Genomic DNA, 19,813 nt, shown 5'->3' with positions numbered 1-19,813 from the left:
TAGTCCAGCTTCTCAGATTATTTGTTCAGCATAAAGATTGAATAAGTGTGGTGAAATGATATAAGCCTGATGCACACCGTTCCTGACTTTAAGCCATGCAGAATCCCCTTTTTCTGTTCGAATGACTGCCTCTTGGTCTAAATACAGGTTCTGCGTGAGCACAGTTAAGTGTTCTGGAATTCTCATTCTCTGCAGTGTCATCCATAATTTGTTGTGTTCCACACAGTCGAATGCCTTTGCATAGTTAATAAAACACAGGTAAAAATCCTTCTGGTAGTCTCTGCTTTCAGCCAGGATCCATCTGACATCAGCAATGATATCTCTGGTTCCATGTCCTTTTCTGAACCTGGCTTGAATTTCTGGCAGTTCCCTGTCAGTGTACTGCTGCAGCCGCTTTTGAATGATCTTCAGCAAAATTTTGGCTGTAGTTTAGTGGGATATTGTCTTTAGTCATCTAGTGCTGCCATAACAGAAATATGACAAGTGGATGGCTTTAACAAACAGAAATTTATTTTCTCGCAGTCTAGTAGGTTACAAGTCCAAATTCAGGAGGTCGGCTCCAGGGGAAGGCTTTCTCTCTCAGTCAGCTCTGGAACAAAGTCCTCGTACTCAATCTTCCCATGGCCGAGGAGCTTCTAAGGCACAGGGACCCCAGGCCCAAAGGACGCCCTCTGCTCCTGGTGCTGCTTTCTTGGTGGCATGAGGCCCCCAACTCTCTGTTTGCTTCCCTTTCATCTCTTGAGAGATAAAAAGTGGTGCAGGCCACACCCCAGGGAAACTCCCTTTACCTTAGATCAGGGAGGTGACCTGCATAAGCATGGTGTTACAATCCCATCCTAATCCTCTCAACATAAAATTACAATCACGAAATGGAGGACAACCACACAATACTGGGAATCATGGCCTAACCAATTTGATATACATGTTTTTAGGGGGATAAAATTCAATCCATGACAGATATATAAAGGAGATAGGCTCTGGCTCTAAGTAGATAAAAATCAGCCTTATTTGGGTATTTTTAAACAACTGGATGTGTAGAAATTTGAGCTTGGTGCCAGTAGCCTTCTTGGGCTATCAGGCCTCAGCTTGCTGTGAAGAAGTAAACTTGTGGCCAATACACAGAGGCCATTTTTGATTCATTTATATAACTAGGCGTTTACACTTATTTGTCCTGGTTCAGAGAAAGAGGGCATCTTTTAATCTCCTTACTTGTCTTTTGGCTCTGAGGTGATGTGCAAGTCCCAGCAATTCTGGCATTACAGAGTGGCCAGGGGCTTCCCCCAAATGTATTACATTCAAGTAGAACTAAGCAATGACAGATAGATGGCTTTTTGGAATAAATAGATGTTTTGTTGTATTGCAAGGAAAATGTATAGTATAGTATTCTGAATTTAGATTCAAAGGAAAGAATAAAGAATAAAGCTTAAAAAATAGAAAAAAAAATCTGCATAATAGAGTTCTCAAAGTTCAGTCTAACTTGGTCTGTTTGTATTTGATTCAGTCAAGTGATAACCAGATTTCCCTTTCAGTTAGTCCTGTTGAAACAACCATAAAATGACTGTGATATTACTGATCCAAATGAGAAGGAAATCAGCATTGCATTTACATTTTATCTCTGTTCCCACTGGCCTTCCTTTCAAAAATACACAGAAAACCAAAGAGAAGCCAAATGATTTGAGATTTATGTTTTGTTTATTTGTCCCCAAACCTTTGTTTTTCAGATTTGCTTGGAACTATAGAAGAAATCCTCCAGAGTCTTCCAGAAGACATTACTGTTTGGGGGATGAAAGATTCCGTTCCACAAGGCGTGATTTCACTCAAGGAAAAACTGAGCACAGCGCCTGATAAGCCTGTGCCACGCAGACACCATGTTGCCTCAAACCTCAAGTCTACTCATCTTTATATTTTTACCTCAGGAACAACAGGTATGATCAACTTCTTCCTGTCAGTTTTCTGTCATGTGTAGTCACCAAACATCTGAGAACGCATGTATCTGAGAAGATCTAAGCTGCTTAGATCCTAGAACTTTCAAACTTTGACAAAAAGTTAATTGCTTTAACTTGGGAAGTCACCACGTTTACATGGGCCTTGTCTCATTTGAAAAGATATTCTTAAAAATTTGGAAGTACAAAGGGTAGGAGTCCCTGAGTGGTGCAGACAGCTAAGCGCTGGGCTACTAACCGAAATGTTGGCTGTTTGAACCCACTCAGAGGCACATTGGAAGGGAGACCTGGTGATCTGGCTCTGAAAGGTCACAGCCATGAAAACTCTATGGAGAGCAGTTCTGCTCTGAAATGTGTGGGGCTGCTCTATGTCAGAATCCACTCAATGGCAACTGGTTTGGTTTAGTACAAAGAGTACCAGGATGTCTGATGAGTTGAATCCAGCTCAGTCACTCAGCGTGCAATCTTTAGTAAATGTGTCAGCTTCTCTGGCCCTCAGATTCCTGAGTATAAAATTAATTAGTTTAAATAGTTACTAATTTTCCTTCCGGATTTAGAAATCTGTTAATATGCTTTAAAACAATTCTCTGTATGCTTGTGTAAAATCTTAAACCCTAAGAAAAATTCAAGGGTAGCTGCAATTTAAGCCCCTATAGCCTGCTCTACTGGTTTTCCTTAGGGTAATTGGAACATGTGACAAACAGAAAACTTTAAAAGCATTGTAAATTTAAAAAAACCCAATGCCGTCAAGTCGAAGAAAATAAAAAATAAAATCATGTAACTATATATTTTTTTTACTAATTGAAGTCTAACAATGAACTTTTTTAGACTGGAGAGCAGACTGTGTTTTTGACTATGATTAGAACGGCTTTGATAAATCAACTGGAAAATGCTAGTATGTATCAAAATGTCAGCATAAATTCAGTCTGTTGTTGGACTTTGAGAGAACAAAGTTTTGAAAATGAAGTGTTTAAAAAGTCCAATAGAAGATACTTAACTAGTTTATCTTTATGGCAGTTTACTTGGGAAAAATCAAACTTGACTCTGGTTTTCAAAACAATATTTTATCTCTCCACCAGAGAACAGGCTGGAACTAGTAACAGCTTCTTATTCTTCAATGTTAACACCAGGGTGTTTTAGGTCTTTGCAGAACAGGCTGAAGCAAAAGCACTGCTAATTTTTTGTTTGGCATTAATTTATATCAATGTTATATAAGCACAGAATTGACAAATTCTAATAATTTTATATTTTTAGTGGAAAGTACCCTGATCACTCTATTTCTGTTTCCCATAAGCATCTATATTTAGTATTTTTAGCTCTTTTTATAAATACCTCCATATCTCTAAAGGCAATGAGTATCTTACTAGATACATAATAAATGCTTACTAGTAAATACTAGGAAGTGTCTATTGATTTTTCTGAATGGAAGATGGTTTTGTCTTCTTTTATTTCCATCATCTCCCTCTACTCATGTTCTTTCTGGTGAACTTTCTCTTCCCAGAATCATCCTAATATTGTTACACCATAAAATTTGGTTTGATCAGTATCATCATTTAGTAAACATTCATGTACAAATCTCCTTACCCTGGGATTGACACTTGTTTTTGTTTGCTTGCCTGCTGGCTTGGTTTTTTATCTACCTCTGACTGGTCATGTGCAACCTTTTGACAAAAGGGTAATTTACCTTTTGGTATTAAAAAGACAGTCTGTGTTTTGTCAAGCCCATCTTCTTGGCCATCTCTTTATGACAGCCTTCTTCCCTACTGCTTCAGTCTTGACCAATTCCTTAGCTACTGTCCTGGGTTTATTCTTCACCATCATCCTCGGAACCCCCACAACTTTCCATTTTCTGATCTCCTCGATTCTAAATTCATTTCCTTGGTTTACTCTTCCTTTTGTCAGTGTACTACTTTCAGTAGCTGTTTGAAAAAGTACATGGGAGGAAAGTATTTTTGAGCCCCCAAATGTCTGATGATGTTTGTTTTCTACCCTTACACTTGAATGATAGTTTGTATAGAATTCTGGGTTAGAAGTGATTTTTATACAAGGTGTTGAAGGAATTGCTCTATTTTCTTCTGACTTGCAGTATACATATTAAGAAGTCTTTTGTCTCTCTAATTTCTGACACTTTATGTGCCACCTCTTTTTGTTTTGTTTTCTTACAATTTTGGAATTTTTAGAATTTTTTATGGGTTCTCACTAATGTGTAATTTAATGAGGACTTGTCTTAAGACTGGTCTTATTTATCCATTTTGCTGGGAAATTTGTGGGGCTTTTAGTCCAGAAACTCCTGTTTTGAAGTTCTGGGAACTTCTATATTGTTTTGAAGATAATTTCTGCCTCCCCTCCTCTTACCCTTCTTTCTTTCTGTTCTTTCTGCCCATTTCCTCCTCCTTCGGTTAATTTTTTTTGCACGTTCATATGTTCATCCTTAGAACTCATAATTTTTAAATTGTCCCTCCAGGACTGAGTCTCTAATTTTCTAATCTTTTCTACCTCATTTTCTTTCTCTTATATTTTGATTTATTTTTGAAGATATATATCTTCCAACCCTGTGTTCTCTGAATATTCCTTTTTTTTTAGTTTATTATTCTTTTTTTTAATTGAACTTTAGGTGAATGTTTATAGAACAAACCAGCCTCTCCTCAGTCAGTCAAGTGCACACATTATTGTATGACATTGATCAACAACCCCGCTCTTTTTTTTTTTTTAGTTAGAATTTTGTTCTACGTCTTTCTCCAGCTCTGTCCGGGACCCTCAGAGCAGTCAGTGGTGGTAGCTGGGCAACATCTAGTTGTGCTGGACTCAAGTCTGGTGGAGGCCATGGTAGATACGGTTCATTAGTCCTTTGGACTAATCTTTCCCTTGTGTCTTTAGTTTTCTTCATTCTTCCTTGCTCTCGAAGGGGTGAGACCAGTGGAGTATTCTATGGCCGCTCACAGGCTTTTGAGTCCCCAGATGCTACTCACCAAAATAGAATGTAAAATATTTTCTGTATAAAATATGATATGCCAATTGAGCTAGATGTTCCCTGAGACCATGGTCCCCACAGCCCTCAGCTCAGCAATTCGGTCCCTCAGGGAGTTTGGGTGTGTCTGTGGAGCTACCAAGACCTTGTCTTGTATAGGTTGTGCTCACTTTGCGAGTATTGTGTACTGTCTTACCCTTCACCAAAGTTACCACTTACCTATTGTCTCTTAAGTGTTTTTCCATCCCCATCCCACCCCTCCCTGATAACCATCAAAGATTGTTTCTTTTTGTATGTAAACCGTTTTGGGAGTTTTTACAGTAGTGGTCTCGTACAATATTTCTCCTTTTGTGATTGACTTATTTCACTCAGCATAATGCACGTCAGATTCATCCATATTAGGAGATGCTTCACAGATTCATTTTTCTTTATCATTGCATAATACTCCATTGTGTGCATGTACCACAGTTTGTTTATCCATTCATCTGTTGATGGGCATCTAGGTTGCTTCCATCTTTTGCTACTGTGAACAATGCTGCAGTGAACATGGGTGTACATATATCTATTTGTGTGATGACTCTTATTTCTTTAGGATATATTCCCAGAAGTGGGATTGCTGGACCATGTGGTATTTCTATTTCTAGCTTTCTTAGAAAGTGCCGTATCATTTTCCAAAATGGTTGTATCATTTTGCATTCCCACCAGCAGTGCATGAGAGTTCTGATCTCCCCACGTCCTCTCCAACATTTGTTATTTTCTGTTTTATTGATTCATGCCAGTAATGCTTGGGTGAGATGGTATCTCATTGTGGTTTTGATTTGCATTTGTCTGATGGCTACAGATCGTATTTCCTCATGTGTCTGTTGGCGGCTTGAATGTCTTCTTTGGTGAAGTGTCTGTTCATTTCCTTTGCCCATTTTTTAATTAGGATTATTGGTCTTTTTGTTGTAGAAGTATTGAATTGTCTTATAGATTTTAGAGATTAGACCTTTGTCTGATTTGTAATAGCCAAAAATCTTTTCCCAGTCTGTAGGTTCTCTTTTTATTCTTTTGGTGAAGTCTTTTGATGAACATAAGTGTTTAATTTTTAGAGGATCTCAGTTATCTAGCTTATCTTCTAGAGTTTGTGTGTTGTTGATTATGGTTTGTATCCTGTTAATGCTGTATATTAGGGCCTCTAGCATTGATACTATTTTTTTCTTCTATAAACCTTATAATTTTTGGCTTTATATTTAGGTCTTTGATCCATTCTGAGTTAGTTCCAGTTTTGCCAGCGCCATTTGTTAAAAAGATGGTCCTTTCCCCATGTGGTGGACTTTGGGCCCTTGATGAAGATCAGGTGACCATAGGTGGATGGATTTATATCTGGGTGTCTCAGTTCTGTTCCATTGGTCAACTTATCTGTCATTGTACCAGTACCAGGCTGTTTTGACTACCGTAGCTGTACAGTAGGTTCTGAAGTCAGGTAGAGCTAGTCCTCCTACTTTATTCTTCTTCAGTAGTGCTTTACTTATGCAGGGCTTCTTCCTTTTCCATGTAAAGTTAATGATAAGTTTTTTCATTTCTTTAAAGAATGTTGTTGGTATTTGGATCAGTATTGCTTTGTATTTGTAAATCACTTTGGGAAGAACTGTCATTTTCACAATGTTGAGTCCACCTATCCATGAGCATGGTATATTTTTCCATTTATGTAGATCTCTTTTGGTTTCTTCCAAGTAGTGTTTTGTAGTTTTGTTTATATAGGTCTTTTACATCCCCGGTTAGATTTATTTCCAAGTATTTTATTTTTTAGGGGCTATTATAAATGCTATTGTTTTCCTGATTTCCTTTATTCATTCTCTATTGGTGTATAGGAATCCAACTGATTTTTGTATGATTAGCTTGTATCCTGCTACTCTGCTGAATCTATTAGTTCTACTAGTTTTCTCATGGAGTCTTTTGGGTTTTCTACATATAGTATCATATCATCTGCAAATAGGTACAGTTTTACTTCTTCATTACCAGTTTGGATGCTCTTTATTTCTGTTTCTTGCCTTATTGCTCTAGCTAGGACTTCCAACACAATGTTAAATAGGAGCGGCGATAAAGGCCATCCTTGTCTTATTACTGTTCTCAAGGGGAATGTTTTCAGCCTGTCTCCATTAACAATGATGTTGGCCATTGGTTTTGCATAGATGCCCTTTATTATGTTGAGAAATTGCCCTTCTATACCTATTTTATTGAAAGTTTTTAGCAGGAATGGGTGTTGGACTTTGTCAAATGCCTTTTCTGTATTGATTGAGATGATCATGTGATTCTTTTCTTTCTTTTTATTTATGTGGTGGATTAGGTGGATTGATTTCTAATGTTGAACCATTCTTGCATACCTGGAATGAATCCTGCTTGGTCGTGGTGTATTATTTTTTGATATGATGCCTAATTCTTTTGGCTAGAATTTTGTTGAGAATTTTGCATCTACATTCATGAGAGATATTGGCCTGTGATTTTCTTTTTTTGTGATATTTTTGCCTGGTTTTGGTATCAGGGCTATTCTGGCTTCATAGAATGAATTTGGAAGTATTGCTTCCTTTTCTATGTTCTGAAATAGTTTGAATAGTACTGGTATAAGTTCTTCTCTGAATCTTTGGTAGAATTCTCCAATGAAGCCATCTGGGCCAGGGCTTTTTTTGGTTTGGAGTTTTTTTTTTTTTTTTTACCTTTTCAATCTCTTTTCTTATTTTGGGTCTGTTCAGATTTTCAATGTCATTTTATGTTAGTTTGGGTAGGTAATGTGTCTCTAGAAATTTGTCCATTTCTTCTAGGTTTTAAAATTTGTTGGAGTGTAGTTTTTCATGATGCTCTGTTATGATCCTTTTTATTTCAGTTGGGTCTGTTGTAATGTCCCCTATTTCATTTCTTATTTGGGTTATTTGCGTCCTCTCCTGTTTTTCTTTTTTTGCATCTTGACCAGTGGTTTGTCAATTTTTTTGATCCTTTCAAAGAACCAACTTCTGGTTTCGTAGATTCTTTCTATTGTTTTTCTATTCTCTATTTCATTTATTTCTGCTCTGATCTTTATTATTTCCTTTCTTCTGGTGGCTGTAGGCTTCTTTTGCTGTTCCCTATTTGTTCAAGTTGTGTAGCTAATGTTTAGATTTTGTCCCTTTCTTCTTTTTTTTGAGGCGTGCACCTATTGCTATAAATTGAGCTCTGAGGACTGCCTTTGCTGTGTCGCAAAGGTTTTGGTATGATGTGTTTTCATTCTCGTTTGATTTTGGGAACTTTTTGATTCCATCTCTGATTTCTTCTATTACTCAGTGGTTTTTAAGCAAGGTGTTAGTCAGTTTCCATGTAATTGATTTTTTTTTTTTTTTCCTTATTCTTCCTGTTGTTATTTCTACTTGAATGCCATTGTGGTCAGAGAAGGTACTTTGTATTATCTCAATGTTTTGGATTTTGTTGAGGGCTGTTCTGTGGGCTAAGATGTGGTCTATTCTGGAGAACATTCCATGGGCGTTGGAAAAGAATGTGTACTTTGCAGCCGTTTAGTGCAGTGTTCTGTATATGTCTATGAGGTCAAGTTGGCTGATTGTGCTCTTTAGCTCTTCTGTATCTTTGCTGACTTTCTTTCTAGATGTTCTGTCCTTTACCAAGAGTGGTGTGTTGAAGTCTCCTACTAGTATTATGGAACTGTCAGTTTCTCTTTTCAGTGCTTAGAGTTTGTTTTATGTATTTTGGAGCCCTGTCATTGGGTGTGTAGCTGTTTACTATGGTTAAGTCTTCATGATGGACCATCCCTTTAATCATTATATAGTGCCCTTCTTTGTCTTTTATGGTGGATTTTGTTTTAAAGTCTATTTTATCTAAGATTATTATTGCCATTCCTGCTTTTTTTGGTAGTTATTTGCTTGATATATTTTTTCCATCCTTTGATTTTTAATAAATTTACGTCTTTGTTTCTAAGGCATGTGTCTTGTAGACAGCATATTGATGGATCCTGTTTTTTTTTTTTTTTTATTTTATCCATTCTGTCACTCTATGTCTCTTTATGGGTGCATTTAGGACTTTTACATTCAGTGTAATTATTGATAGGTGTGAGTTTATTGCTGTCACTTTGTAGTGCTTTTTTTTTGTGGTGCTAACATTTTCTTTGTTACTGTTACTCCCCTGTGCAGAGTTCCTTTTATTTGTGGATTTCTTTCTTATTTCTTTTGTTTTTATTGAGACTATGTTTTTCTTCTTTATTTTGATGGGTAGGTTTGCTAACTTTCTTTGTGATTACATTGAAATTTACCCGTATCTTCTTAGCTTTGAACCAGTCTTGGTATTGCCTTGCATTCCTCTCCATTGAAAAGTTTTATACCTATACTGTTCATTCCTTCTTTTATTGTTCTGACGATGTTGTCATTTACAGATTAACCTCTCTGGTTCCCTGTTGCAATTCTTTTGATTTTGGATAGTCCTTGAGAGTTCATTGCCTAGGTTGGTATCTGGCTGGTACAGTCTTACATCCTAGATTCAGGCTGTGGTCTGATGTTGTTTGTTCTCAGACCAAAGGACTCTCTTTAACAATTCTTGTAAGTTTGGTTTGGTTTTTATATATTCACTTAATTTTTGTTTATCTGGGAATGTCCTAATTTCACCATCATATTTGAATGAAAGTTTTACAGGACATATTATTCTTGGTTGGCAATTTTTTTCTTTCAAAGTTTTACATATATCATCTTAGTGCCTTCTTGTGTGCATGGTTCTACCAAATAATCAGAGCTTAGTCTTATTGTTTCTCCTCTGTATGTGACTTTTTGTTTTTCTCGAGCTGCTCGCACGATTTTTTCTTTGTCTTTGGTTTTAGCAAGTGTGATTATGATATGCCTTGGTGTTTTTCTTTTGGGGTCTATCCTAAATGGGGTTTGTTGAGCTTCTTGGATGGTCACCTTTTTATCATTCATGATATTAGGGAAGTGTTCTGTCAGCAATTCTTCAGTGATCCTCTCTGTGTTTTCTCTTTCTCTCCGTTCTGGAATTCTGATCACTCACAGATTTTTGCTTTTGATTGTATCCCACATAATTCTCAGGGTTTCTTCGTTTTTCTTTGTTTTTTTTCTCTGATTTTTCCTCAAACAGAGTTGTATCCAAGGGTTTGTCTTTAATTACACAGATCCTGTCTTCCATCATTTCAGACCTCTTCCTCAGCCCTTCCATGACACTGTCCATTTCTAAAATCTTGTTGCTTATCTTTTGGATTTCTAATTGTTGTTTTTGTATGATTTGTGGCTGTTAATTTATTTTGGCATTTTGTTTCTGTATTATTTTCCTGAATTCTTCCATTTTTTTGTCCATATTTTCCATGAATTTGTCTGCCTTTTCCATAAATTTGTCTGTTTTTTCATCATTTTTGTCTGCTTTTTGCTTTGACTCTATGATTGCTCTGAATAGTAGAGATTGCATTCTTTGTCAGGTAGTTGTAGTCCCTTTTCTTCTACTGGAAAGTCATCTGGTATTTTATTTTGGATGCCTACTGGAACCATCCTGTCCTGTTGTTTTATATGTTTTAATATGGTCTGTTGTCTTTGGGACATTCAGCAGTTTTCTTCATTTCTTGTTCGTAGTTTTGTTTGTTACGTCCTGCTGTTTTGTTTTATTCCTTTATGTCTGAGTAGGCGGGCTGTGTGTTCTCTGTAGTTTGCTTGTCTCTAGTCATGATACTTTTCACCTCCTTGTCCAATGGGCAGAGCCAGTCACTGAGGTATGGTCCAGCTGGGCAGGCCTAGCTGAAGGGGAGGGGCTAGATGGGTTGTTTGTGGCACATACTAGGGCTGACAGGGTGGGCCAGGAATCAGTGCTGAGCAGGTTCCAGTAGGCTATGCCTGTGCTGCTCGGGGGTTTGATGTTCAGCGCATGGTGTAGGTAGGCAGGAAAGAGGGGTAGGTTGTGATGTGTGGACCTGTGGGGGAATGGCGTGGTGCTTCTGTCTATGGCGCCGTGTTGGCCCAGTATATTATTCTTGAATTATTGTCACAATATTCTCTTATATCTCTCAGAGTATTAATGATAATATTCTTTAAAATATCTTCCTTCTGCATTGTCTCTATTTTCTTCAACATTCATTTCATTTGTTGGTTTATATTGATCTATTTTATTCCAGAGGATTTCCTCAAATATATCATGACCCTTGGCTGTTGGTTCATATTTAAAAGTTCAGGCACAAAAAAACAAACAAAACAAACAATGAAAATACTGGCTAGAAGCTCTGTGTACCAGAGTAGGGCTTGTTGGCCGGTTGGCTTCATTTTATGAGTTATGCATGACGGTCAGTTATCTTTCAGCTTGTACTTGTGAGCTATTCAGACTCTTCAGGCAAGAATCTTGAAAGGTAAAAGCCTGCCAACAATGTCTTCGTAGCCAAGTTTTAGAAAGGAGTTGGAGATTATGTAGACTTTCTTCTATTTCCCCATTTTTTTTCAACCCTGTTCTTCCTGGTGCTTCCAGAGGTTCATCTTCTCCAGAAAATATACATCAGGTCTTCTTCTGGGAGAAGGAAGCAATTCAAAGGTCTGATTACTTTTTACATAGAACTTGCACCAAGCCCCTTATTTATAACTCCACATTTATCTTCTACTGTCTGAGTACCTGGTACCTCAGTTTCTGAGCCTTTCTGGAGTCCCGAGGGGACAGATCAGCTTTCTTCTGGGCATCACCTTAAGTTTCAGCTTCTTGGGTCTGCTTTCTCTGTTACTATACTCACACATCTGCTTTTCTAAAATTTTGCTGCTGCATCTTCAATTCCATTTTTTTTTGTTTGCCAAATTCTACTTCCATTAGTACTTTTTGGACTTAATTAGGTAACCTCAAGAATCTATATCAAAGGTCCCCCTAACACTGCACAAAGTAGCTACACATTTACCTATTCCTAATTTTTTTTTTTTTTTATAAGTAGTGACCACCACTACCAGTTGCCAGTGAGTCGATTCCAACTCTTGGTGACCCCTTGTGTGTCAGAATAGAATTGTGCTCCATAGGGTTTTCAATGGCTGATTTTTCAGAAGTAGACCACCAAGTCTTTTTTCCAAGGTGCCTTTGGGTAGACTGGAACGTCCATCTTTTTGGTTAGTATCCAAGTGCATTAATGGTTTGCACCATCCGGGGGCTCCCCTGTAAGTAGTGGGAGGAAGAAAACGAGGTGTCTGCCCACTATAGTTATGTATCAGAGCCAGTTGCCATCACCGTCTAAATCTCTATTTCCTTTTGATTTTTCTTCTCCTTAATTTTATGAACTCTTTCTTATTTCAAAATTATCCCTACTTTCCACCTCTGACGTTTTCTCTCTCTCCTTGACTATGTTACCATTGCCCTTGGCATTATCTCTTCCTCCTTTGTTCTAATCCTGGAATCACCTGACACAGCCTCACTTCAACCTGTCTGCCTGAACTGCATCCTAATGGCCTACTCAGATTTGGGGACACGTAGAGTTCTAATGTCAGGGAATTATGAAAGTTTAGAAGAGCAAAGGACTTTAGAGACTGTCCAAGGTAGCATTTCTCAAAGTGTGCTCCACAGCATATCTCTTCCTGCCTTCAAAGAAATAAAATAAAAGTTGAGAAGGGGTTCTATGGCTCCATAAGTTTGAGAAAGACCAGTAACATAAACATCAAGGTTTCTGAACTGCTGGGCTTCTCAATGTCTTTAATATGTTAATGTGCTTTTTGAATTTTTAAGAAGAAAATCTAAAATGTAGTTTTACATCATTTATTCTTCTGGTTTTTCTTTCCTTCTTGCAAACTCTAAGCCCCGTTAACCTTTGGTCAACCTTATTTGTCAGACAAGCTCATATCTGTTGTCCCCTTTATCAAAAAATTCAACTGAGTTCTTAGGATAGTATATAATAAGTTAATGAGATCATTGTTTACTAAAAGATTACCAAATTAGGAAGGGAAACATACCAAATTAACTTATTAAAGTGCCTTGAAAGGGTGACATAAGCATATAAGTGAAGAATAACTAGATCAAGTATCCCCCCCCCCTTTTTTTTGGGCACGTTTCCACTGGAAAAGTTAAAGTTGAATTAACATGAAATACAGGAACATTGCAAATAGTAGAAAATATGTGAATGAAATTGCATAGGTGGGAACATCTCAGAAGTGGGGAAAGTATAAATATTGGCTCCTCTGGATGTGGAAGAAAAAAGGATTACATTCTCAACAATCAAGGCTAGAGCTAGTCTCACTCAAAATACTTATACATGACTTTGAGCAGAAAGTTTGGAGAGATTCTCTATGCATGTGGATGACAATAAACTCTTTCAATAGCATGTGCCTTTCAGAAATAGCCACAGAGACACTTTCTGTGAAAATAAATAAATGAATTTTAGTTAGGATAATGGGCAAAGTAATGCACACTTCATATATGAGATGAAGTCTGATCCAGTTAATGAAGATGGACCACAAACCTGTTGTAACATGTCAGAGCAGGTGCAACAACAAGGTGGACTTTAGGCTCACCTTAGTAAAACAGTTACTTTTGAGTCAGTTCTGACTTGTGGTGATCTCATGTGTGTCAGAGTAGAACTGTGCTCCATAGGGTTTTCTTGGCTCTACAGTCTGCTAGTCACCATTCCTGTTCTATTTGCTTGCTTCCTGTGGCTTCCCTGACATTGGGCTTTGCTCACCTCTGGACATCTAACAAGTACTACTTGTCACCATAGCATTTCATGAAGCACAATAACTTTACTGATGAGGTAGATTTGGAGTGGGGCCTCTTTGAGCTGAAAAAAGATATGACTAACATACCAATTAAATGAACAAAATTAATTTAAGAGATGATACTTATCATTGTGAAAACAAGTTGTGTTCCATGGTAAGGAAATATAGGTTGAATCATATTAAACTGCTGATATGCAAACATAAAAATGGCAATTTTAAGTGGGTCACCCTATTATATACTAACTGAATGAACTTATTATGTTGACATTGTAAATATTGAAACTAAGGCCAAGTAATAAAGACACTATGAGTCTTAGTTATCTAGTGCTGCTATAAGAGAAATACCACAAATGGATGGCTTTAACAAACAGACATTTATTTTTTCACAGTTTAGGAGGCTAGCTTCCGAATTCAGGGTGCTCGTTCTAGGAGATGGTTTTCTCTCTCTGTTGGTTCTGAGGGAAGGTCCTTGTCTCTTCAGTTTGTTTTCTAGTTCCTTGGAGATCTTGTTGCTTGGCATCAATCTTTCCCTATCTCTGCTTGCTTGCTTGCTTGTTTAATCTCTTTTGTATATCATAAGTGATTGGTTCAAGACACACCCTAGACTAATCCAATGGGATTATAACCACAGGCATAGAGTTTTGGATTTACAGTACCTATTTTGGGAGGACGCAACTGAATCCATAACAGTATGGAAAGCTTTTTATATACTAACTACAATATAAATTTTTATAAGAAACCAATGATACGTGGAGGAATGCTGGAAGGGAAAAAGAAAAATAAACACCTTTTGCATTAAGATCATGAATGTATGGAGCAATTTCTACATGATAAATATAATGGAATCTAATATTCTATAATGATCATATTCCAGGAGTGTTAAACATGACAAAATAAATGGCCCATAATCAAGAGAGTTATATTTGCAGTTGGAATTGTCCAGTAGAAAATTTTTATTTTAAATATGATTTATTTTTATGTTGTGATTTGCCTCATTTTGAGTCATCTTTGGAGTTGGAATTATGCAGTAGAAAATTTTTATTTTAAATATGATTTATTTTTATATTGTGATTTGCCTTATTTTGGGTGTACATTTTCAGGTTTGGGGCATTTTTGTCATTCTTACAGCAGAAAAGGCTCTTTGAAGCTTATAGTATCTCAAATGGTATATAATTTTTTAGTTTTAGTCTTTCTGGATACATCTACAAATTGATAATAGTAGTAGCTCACATTTGCATAACTCCTTATACAAGGCATACAGAATGCTTTAATGTATTCCGTCTCATTGTTGTACTTGATATCAGCATAGCCTTTTCTTTCTATTAAACACACACACACACACACACACACACACATATATATATTTTTCTTCTTCTTCTCTTCCAGGTCTGCCAAAAGCAGCTGTGATCACTCAGCTGCAGGCTTTATGGGCTTCTGCTCTGTTGTGGGCTTTTGGTTGTACTGCTGATGATATAATTTATATAACCCTTCCTCTGTATCATAGTTCAGCGTCTCTCCTGGGAATTGGTGGATGTATTGAGTTAGGTAAGTTTTTATTTTTTGTTTGATAAGCTTTCAAAATGCCCAATAATTACAGTTTGTGTTCATTAAAATTTAAAATTCCACCATAGAATTCAGAGTTATTGTATTCATATTATATAATTGCAACATAATATTTATTAAGAGAAGTTGATTTCATGGCATACTCAGTGTGGTCCTGAAGTGGGAAGATCAGTACCTTGGGACTTTGGCCATGTAGGTTAATGTGTACAGTATCTTTGCCTGTGGGTTACTCATTTCCCGGACCCTGCTGATTTTTACTAAATTTAAACTAATTTTCTTACTTGGTTCTTGTTGTCAGAGTGTAAGAAATAACAGTTCCTTAGGGGAAGAAAAATATCTCTAATGTGTGGCATCCTTATGTACACAAAACAATGTTCTCAATAGTATTCCTGAAACAAATAAAATAAATGGACTGCATCAAGCTGTTTCTTGCAGCATCCTTTATTGAAAACCAAGGGCATAACTCAATGCAGATCAGTGATGGAATTTCTCTGCTGGTCCAGAAAACAAGGCTCAATAATGGAGCTTTCTAATGGTTCCGTTTGATCCGAGACAGAGCTGGGAGTACTTGGAGGAATAAATCAATTCATTCCTTTTATACAATCCTCCATAAAACTCAGGTATCATCAGTGGGACTATTCAAGGTGACGTTCTCTTCAAGAGCATGGAGGACAGGTATTCTCTGTTCTTCATTGTAGGTCACTATAGGCCACTGATATGATGAGCATTCCCCAACAATGAGGAAAAGTTCTGGGATAGCAAGAAATTTACCTATCTTGTTCACAGTTTTATTTCCAGTATAGAACACCTGGCACATAGGGGCCCTTCGATAATTAATGCTTGACCTAGTCAGTGAGTGTTATGGATTACATTGTGTGCCCCCAAAAATGTGTGTTGGAATCCTAACCCCTATATCTGTGGATGTGATCCTGTTTGTAAATAGGGTTTTATTTTTTAGGTTAATTAGATCATACCCAAGTAGGATGGGTTCTAAATCTGATCACTTCTGAGTTATAAAAAGAGCAGATTAGACACAGAAATATGCTCACACAGGGGAGGAGAGATGCCATGTGAAAATCATCAAGGAACCAAGGAACCCCAGCACAACTGACAAGGAAAGAATCTACTTTAGCCTCTAAAACTTTGAAAAAATAAATTTCTGCTCTTTAAAGCCAGCCACTTGTGGTATTTTGTGTTATGGCAGCACTAGGTAACTAAGACAGTGAGGGAATGCATTAACAGTCTTTTTATGGAAATTAAGGTACTTAACCAAGTCTTTAGCATAAATGGATGGTCTCCCACTGTCATATGAAAATTGACCAAGAGGGTATGTATATAAGCAAAGTGACTTTATCGTCTTAAAGAACATATCTGGTGCGTGAATATCAGTTATGTATCTAGTGTTCTTCACTGGAGATCATGCTAAGGTAATTATGGCCTGGACATTTTTAAAGAGGGCACCAATAACTAGTATCTAAAGCTTCTAGGAAATTACCACTTTTGAGGAACATAGCTTTGTAATGGATAGATCTACCAGCATATATTAATTGATAATTTTATACCTCTTAAACTAAATACATTGAGTTATTCAATATGAACTTAATTACATTTAGAATGTTTTTTAGAAATGATTGTTCTCAATAGATAGATGGTAACTTGGATGAAGGGTAAGACAGTACACAGTGATGGAGGTGCCAGCACAGCTTGATGAAGGCAAGGTCATGGAAGCTTCATATACACATCCAAACTCCCTGAGGGACTGAATTACCAGGCTGAGGGCTGTGGGGTCTATGGTCTTGGGGGAACATCTAGCTCAATTAGTATAACATATTTTATAAAGAAAATGGTCTACATTCTACTTTGGTGAGTAGCATCTGGAGTCTTAAAAGCTTGTGAGCAGCTATCTAAGATACTTCACTGGTCTCACCCCTTCTGGAGCAAGGGAGAATGAAGAAAACCAAAGACACAGGGAAAGATTAGTCCAAAAGACTAATGGACCACAAGTACCCAGCCTCCATAAGACCGAGCCCCAGCACAACTAGATGGTGCCCAGGTACCACCACCTACTGCTCTGATAGGGATCACAATATAGGATCCTGGACAGAGCCGGAGAAAAATGTAGAACAAAATTGTAACTCACAAAATAAGACCATACTTACTGGTCTGACAGAGATAGAAACCCTGAGCGTATGGCCCCTGGACACCATTATAGCTCAGTACCGAAGTCACTCCTGAGGTTCACCGTTTAGCCAAAGGTTAGACAGGTTCATAAAACAAAATGAGACTCAATGAGCACACCAGCCCAGGGGCAAGGACAAGAAGGCAGCAGGGGACAGGAAAGCCGGTAATGGGGAACCCAAGGTTGAGAAGGGGAGAGTGTTGACATGTTGTGGGGTTGACAATCAATGCCACAAAACAATATGTGTATGAATTGTTTAATGAGAAACTGGTTTGTTCTGTAAACCTTCATCTAAAATACAATTTTAAAAATTAAGGAAAAAAAATAAGAAATGATTGTTTTCCACTTTAGAACTTAAGATGGTATTAAGCTTTATGTTCTTTATTTGAAGATAGATAGCAGGACAAGTTTTATATTGGAACCATTTTTACTTCAGGCAATAAAACAATATAATCAGACTATAAAAGTATACCTATCCCCCAATTTTTTTTTTTTTTTAAGGCTGGCATATATCCAAATTACATTAAAAGCAGTTTACATTTAAAACAACAAGCAATCTTAATATTCTTACAGACTCCTCTAGAAGGTGATAGTGTGGGTGACCTTACTGCTGAAATACCCTACTTAATGTCTGATTATAGCAATTTGACGTAAAGAGCAACCCAAGCCCATTGCTTGCCGTGGAGAAAAGGGACATATGTTTACAGGAAGTATCCAACAAAATAACGGGCCTGCAATTTTGAAGGATATCGATTTGCCTTTCTGAAAATAGAATAGACTGTACTATAGAGTCTACTGAAATGGTAAAATACCAATAGTGAGGTGACATTTATATGTCATGACATATAAATTACATCTAGAAGTAGTAAAAAAAAAAAATTTTATCTAATTGATTCTTGTTCCACTTACCTAAACTTTTCAAAGGGCTGCTTTAAAGTTTATAATTTGATGATTTTTTTTTTTCTATATAAACAAGAGTTAGGATGCCTAAATTTGGGCAAAAACAGGTAAAAGCAATCCAGATAATATTCTTGTAATAATTGAGATTATTTTTTTTTTCCTAATGGGCTTGTGTTCTAATCAAAGAAAACATGTTTTGTAGATAATTTCTCTCACATGTAAGCATATTTTGTAGATAATTTCTCTGACATGTAAGAACCATACTTCCCCTTTAACGTGGATTGGAAAATGATGGGCCAGAGCATATAAAGCTTTTAAAGCAGTACCTGGCACATAGCAGTCACTATATTTCTTGTAACACCTTCATTTAAAACCCAAAATTGCAAAATTAGTAGCTAGCTGCTATGCCAAGGAGCCCTGGTGGTGCAATGGTTAAGTGCTCAGTCAGCAATTCGAACCCAACAGCCACTCCGTCTTCACAGGAGAACACACCTGGTGATCTGCTCCCATAAAAATTACAGCCAAGGAAGCCCTATGGGGCAGTTCTACTCCATCCTATTGAGTCATTATGAGTTAGAATCAACTTGATGGCAAACAACAACAGTTGCTATGCCACTGAAGATGATAAAAATATGTCTCTTTGCAAGCTTAGGAAACCCTGGTGATGTAGTGGTTAAGTGCCACAGCTGCTAACCAAAAGGTCGGCAATTCGAATCCACCAGGCGCTCCTTGGAAACTCTATGGGGCAGTTCTACTCTGTCATATAGTGTCTCTATGAGTCATAATCGTTTTAACAGGCTTACAAGCTTATGTGAAAAGTAAGACTATAAATCAGACATGGGTTTGTAGCAATTTAAAAAAAACTTAAGTAACAAATCGATAGTGAAAATAATACCCCTAAATACTTAGTCTCTGGCTCATTTTAACTCACTGTAATAATCGAAGTCTTGACATTGTTTGAGAAGAGTTAGAAGAATTATATGCATTTAAGATATAATGGAAATTAAAAACATTTTATTTGTCGAATTAAGTAAAAGGAAACTTGTCAAGAATAGCTCATTATATTGGCCCAAAAGGTAATAGCGGTTTTATTCAATTTAGATTATACATTTCCACAAATTTAGATTATGAATCACTGTGTTAGTTATCCAGTTAGTTAGTCATTTACAACAAGGATGATTTATCATTTCATGATTCTGTGGGTTGACCAGTCAGTACTTCTGATGTTCTCTCATATGCTTACTTATGTGTCAGCTGGCTGCTGGGCAGGGGTTAGATGGACCAAGATGGCCTCATTCACACGTCTGGTACCTAGGATTTGGCTGTTGACTAGGCTTCTCTATGTGGTCTCTCACCATTTAAGGATCTACCCGTGGCTTCCTTAAATGGCGATAGGAGCATTCCAACTGGGTAGATGTGTAAGCCACGTGGTTTTTAAGGCCTACCTTTGGAAGTCACGTGGATCACTTCCTCTGTATTCTGTTGATCAAAGCAAGTCACAAGGCCAGCCCAGATTCTAGATTGGTGGGGTGCAGAAATAGACTGCCTCTTGATGAGAGGAGTGGCAAATTCACATTGCAAA

At 37.2% G+C, this 19,813-nt stretch overlaps 1 protein-coding gene across 1 annotated transcript in view; it reads left to right on the top strand.

The window, feature by feature from the left end:
* SLC27A6 (solute carrier family 27 member 6) overlaps nt 1–19,813 on the top strand; it is a 65,991-nt gene that overhangs the window by 8,806 nt on the left and 37,372 nt on the right. The window contains exons 2-3 of the mRNA XM_003404463.3: nt 1,722–1,925; nt 14,976–15,134. Coding sequence (XP_003404511.1) covers nt 1,722–1,925; nt 14,976–15,134 — 363 coding nt within the window. The remainder of the gene's footprint in view (nt 1–1,721; nt 1,926–14,975; nt 15,135–19,813) is intronic.

The sequence above is a fragment of the Loxodonta africana genome, chromosome 2, assembly GCF_030014295.1.
Source record: "Loxodonta africana isolate mLoxAfr1 chromosome 2, mLoxAfr1.hap2, whole genome shotgun sequence".
Classification (NCBI taxonomy): Eukaryota; Metazoa; Chordata; class Mammalia; order Proboscidea; family Elephantidae; genus Loxodonta; species Loxodonta africana.
This window is presented reverse-complemented; position numbering and strand designations above follow the sequence as displayed.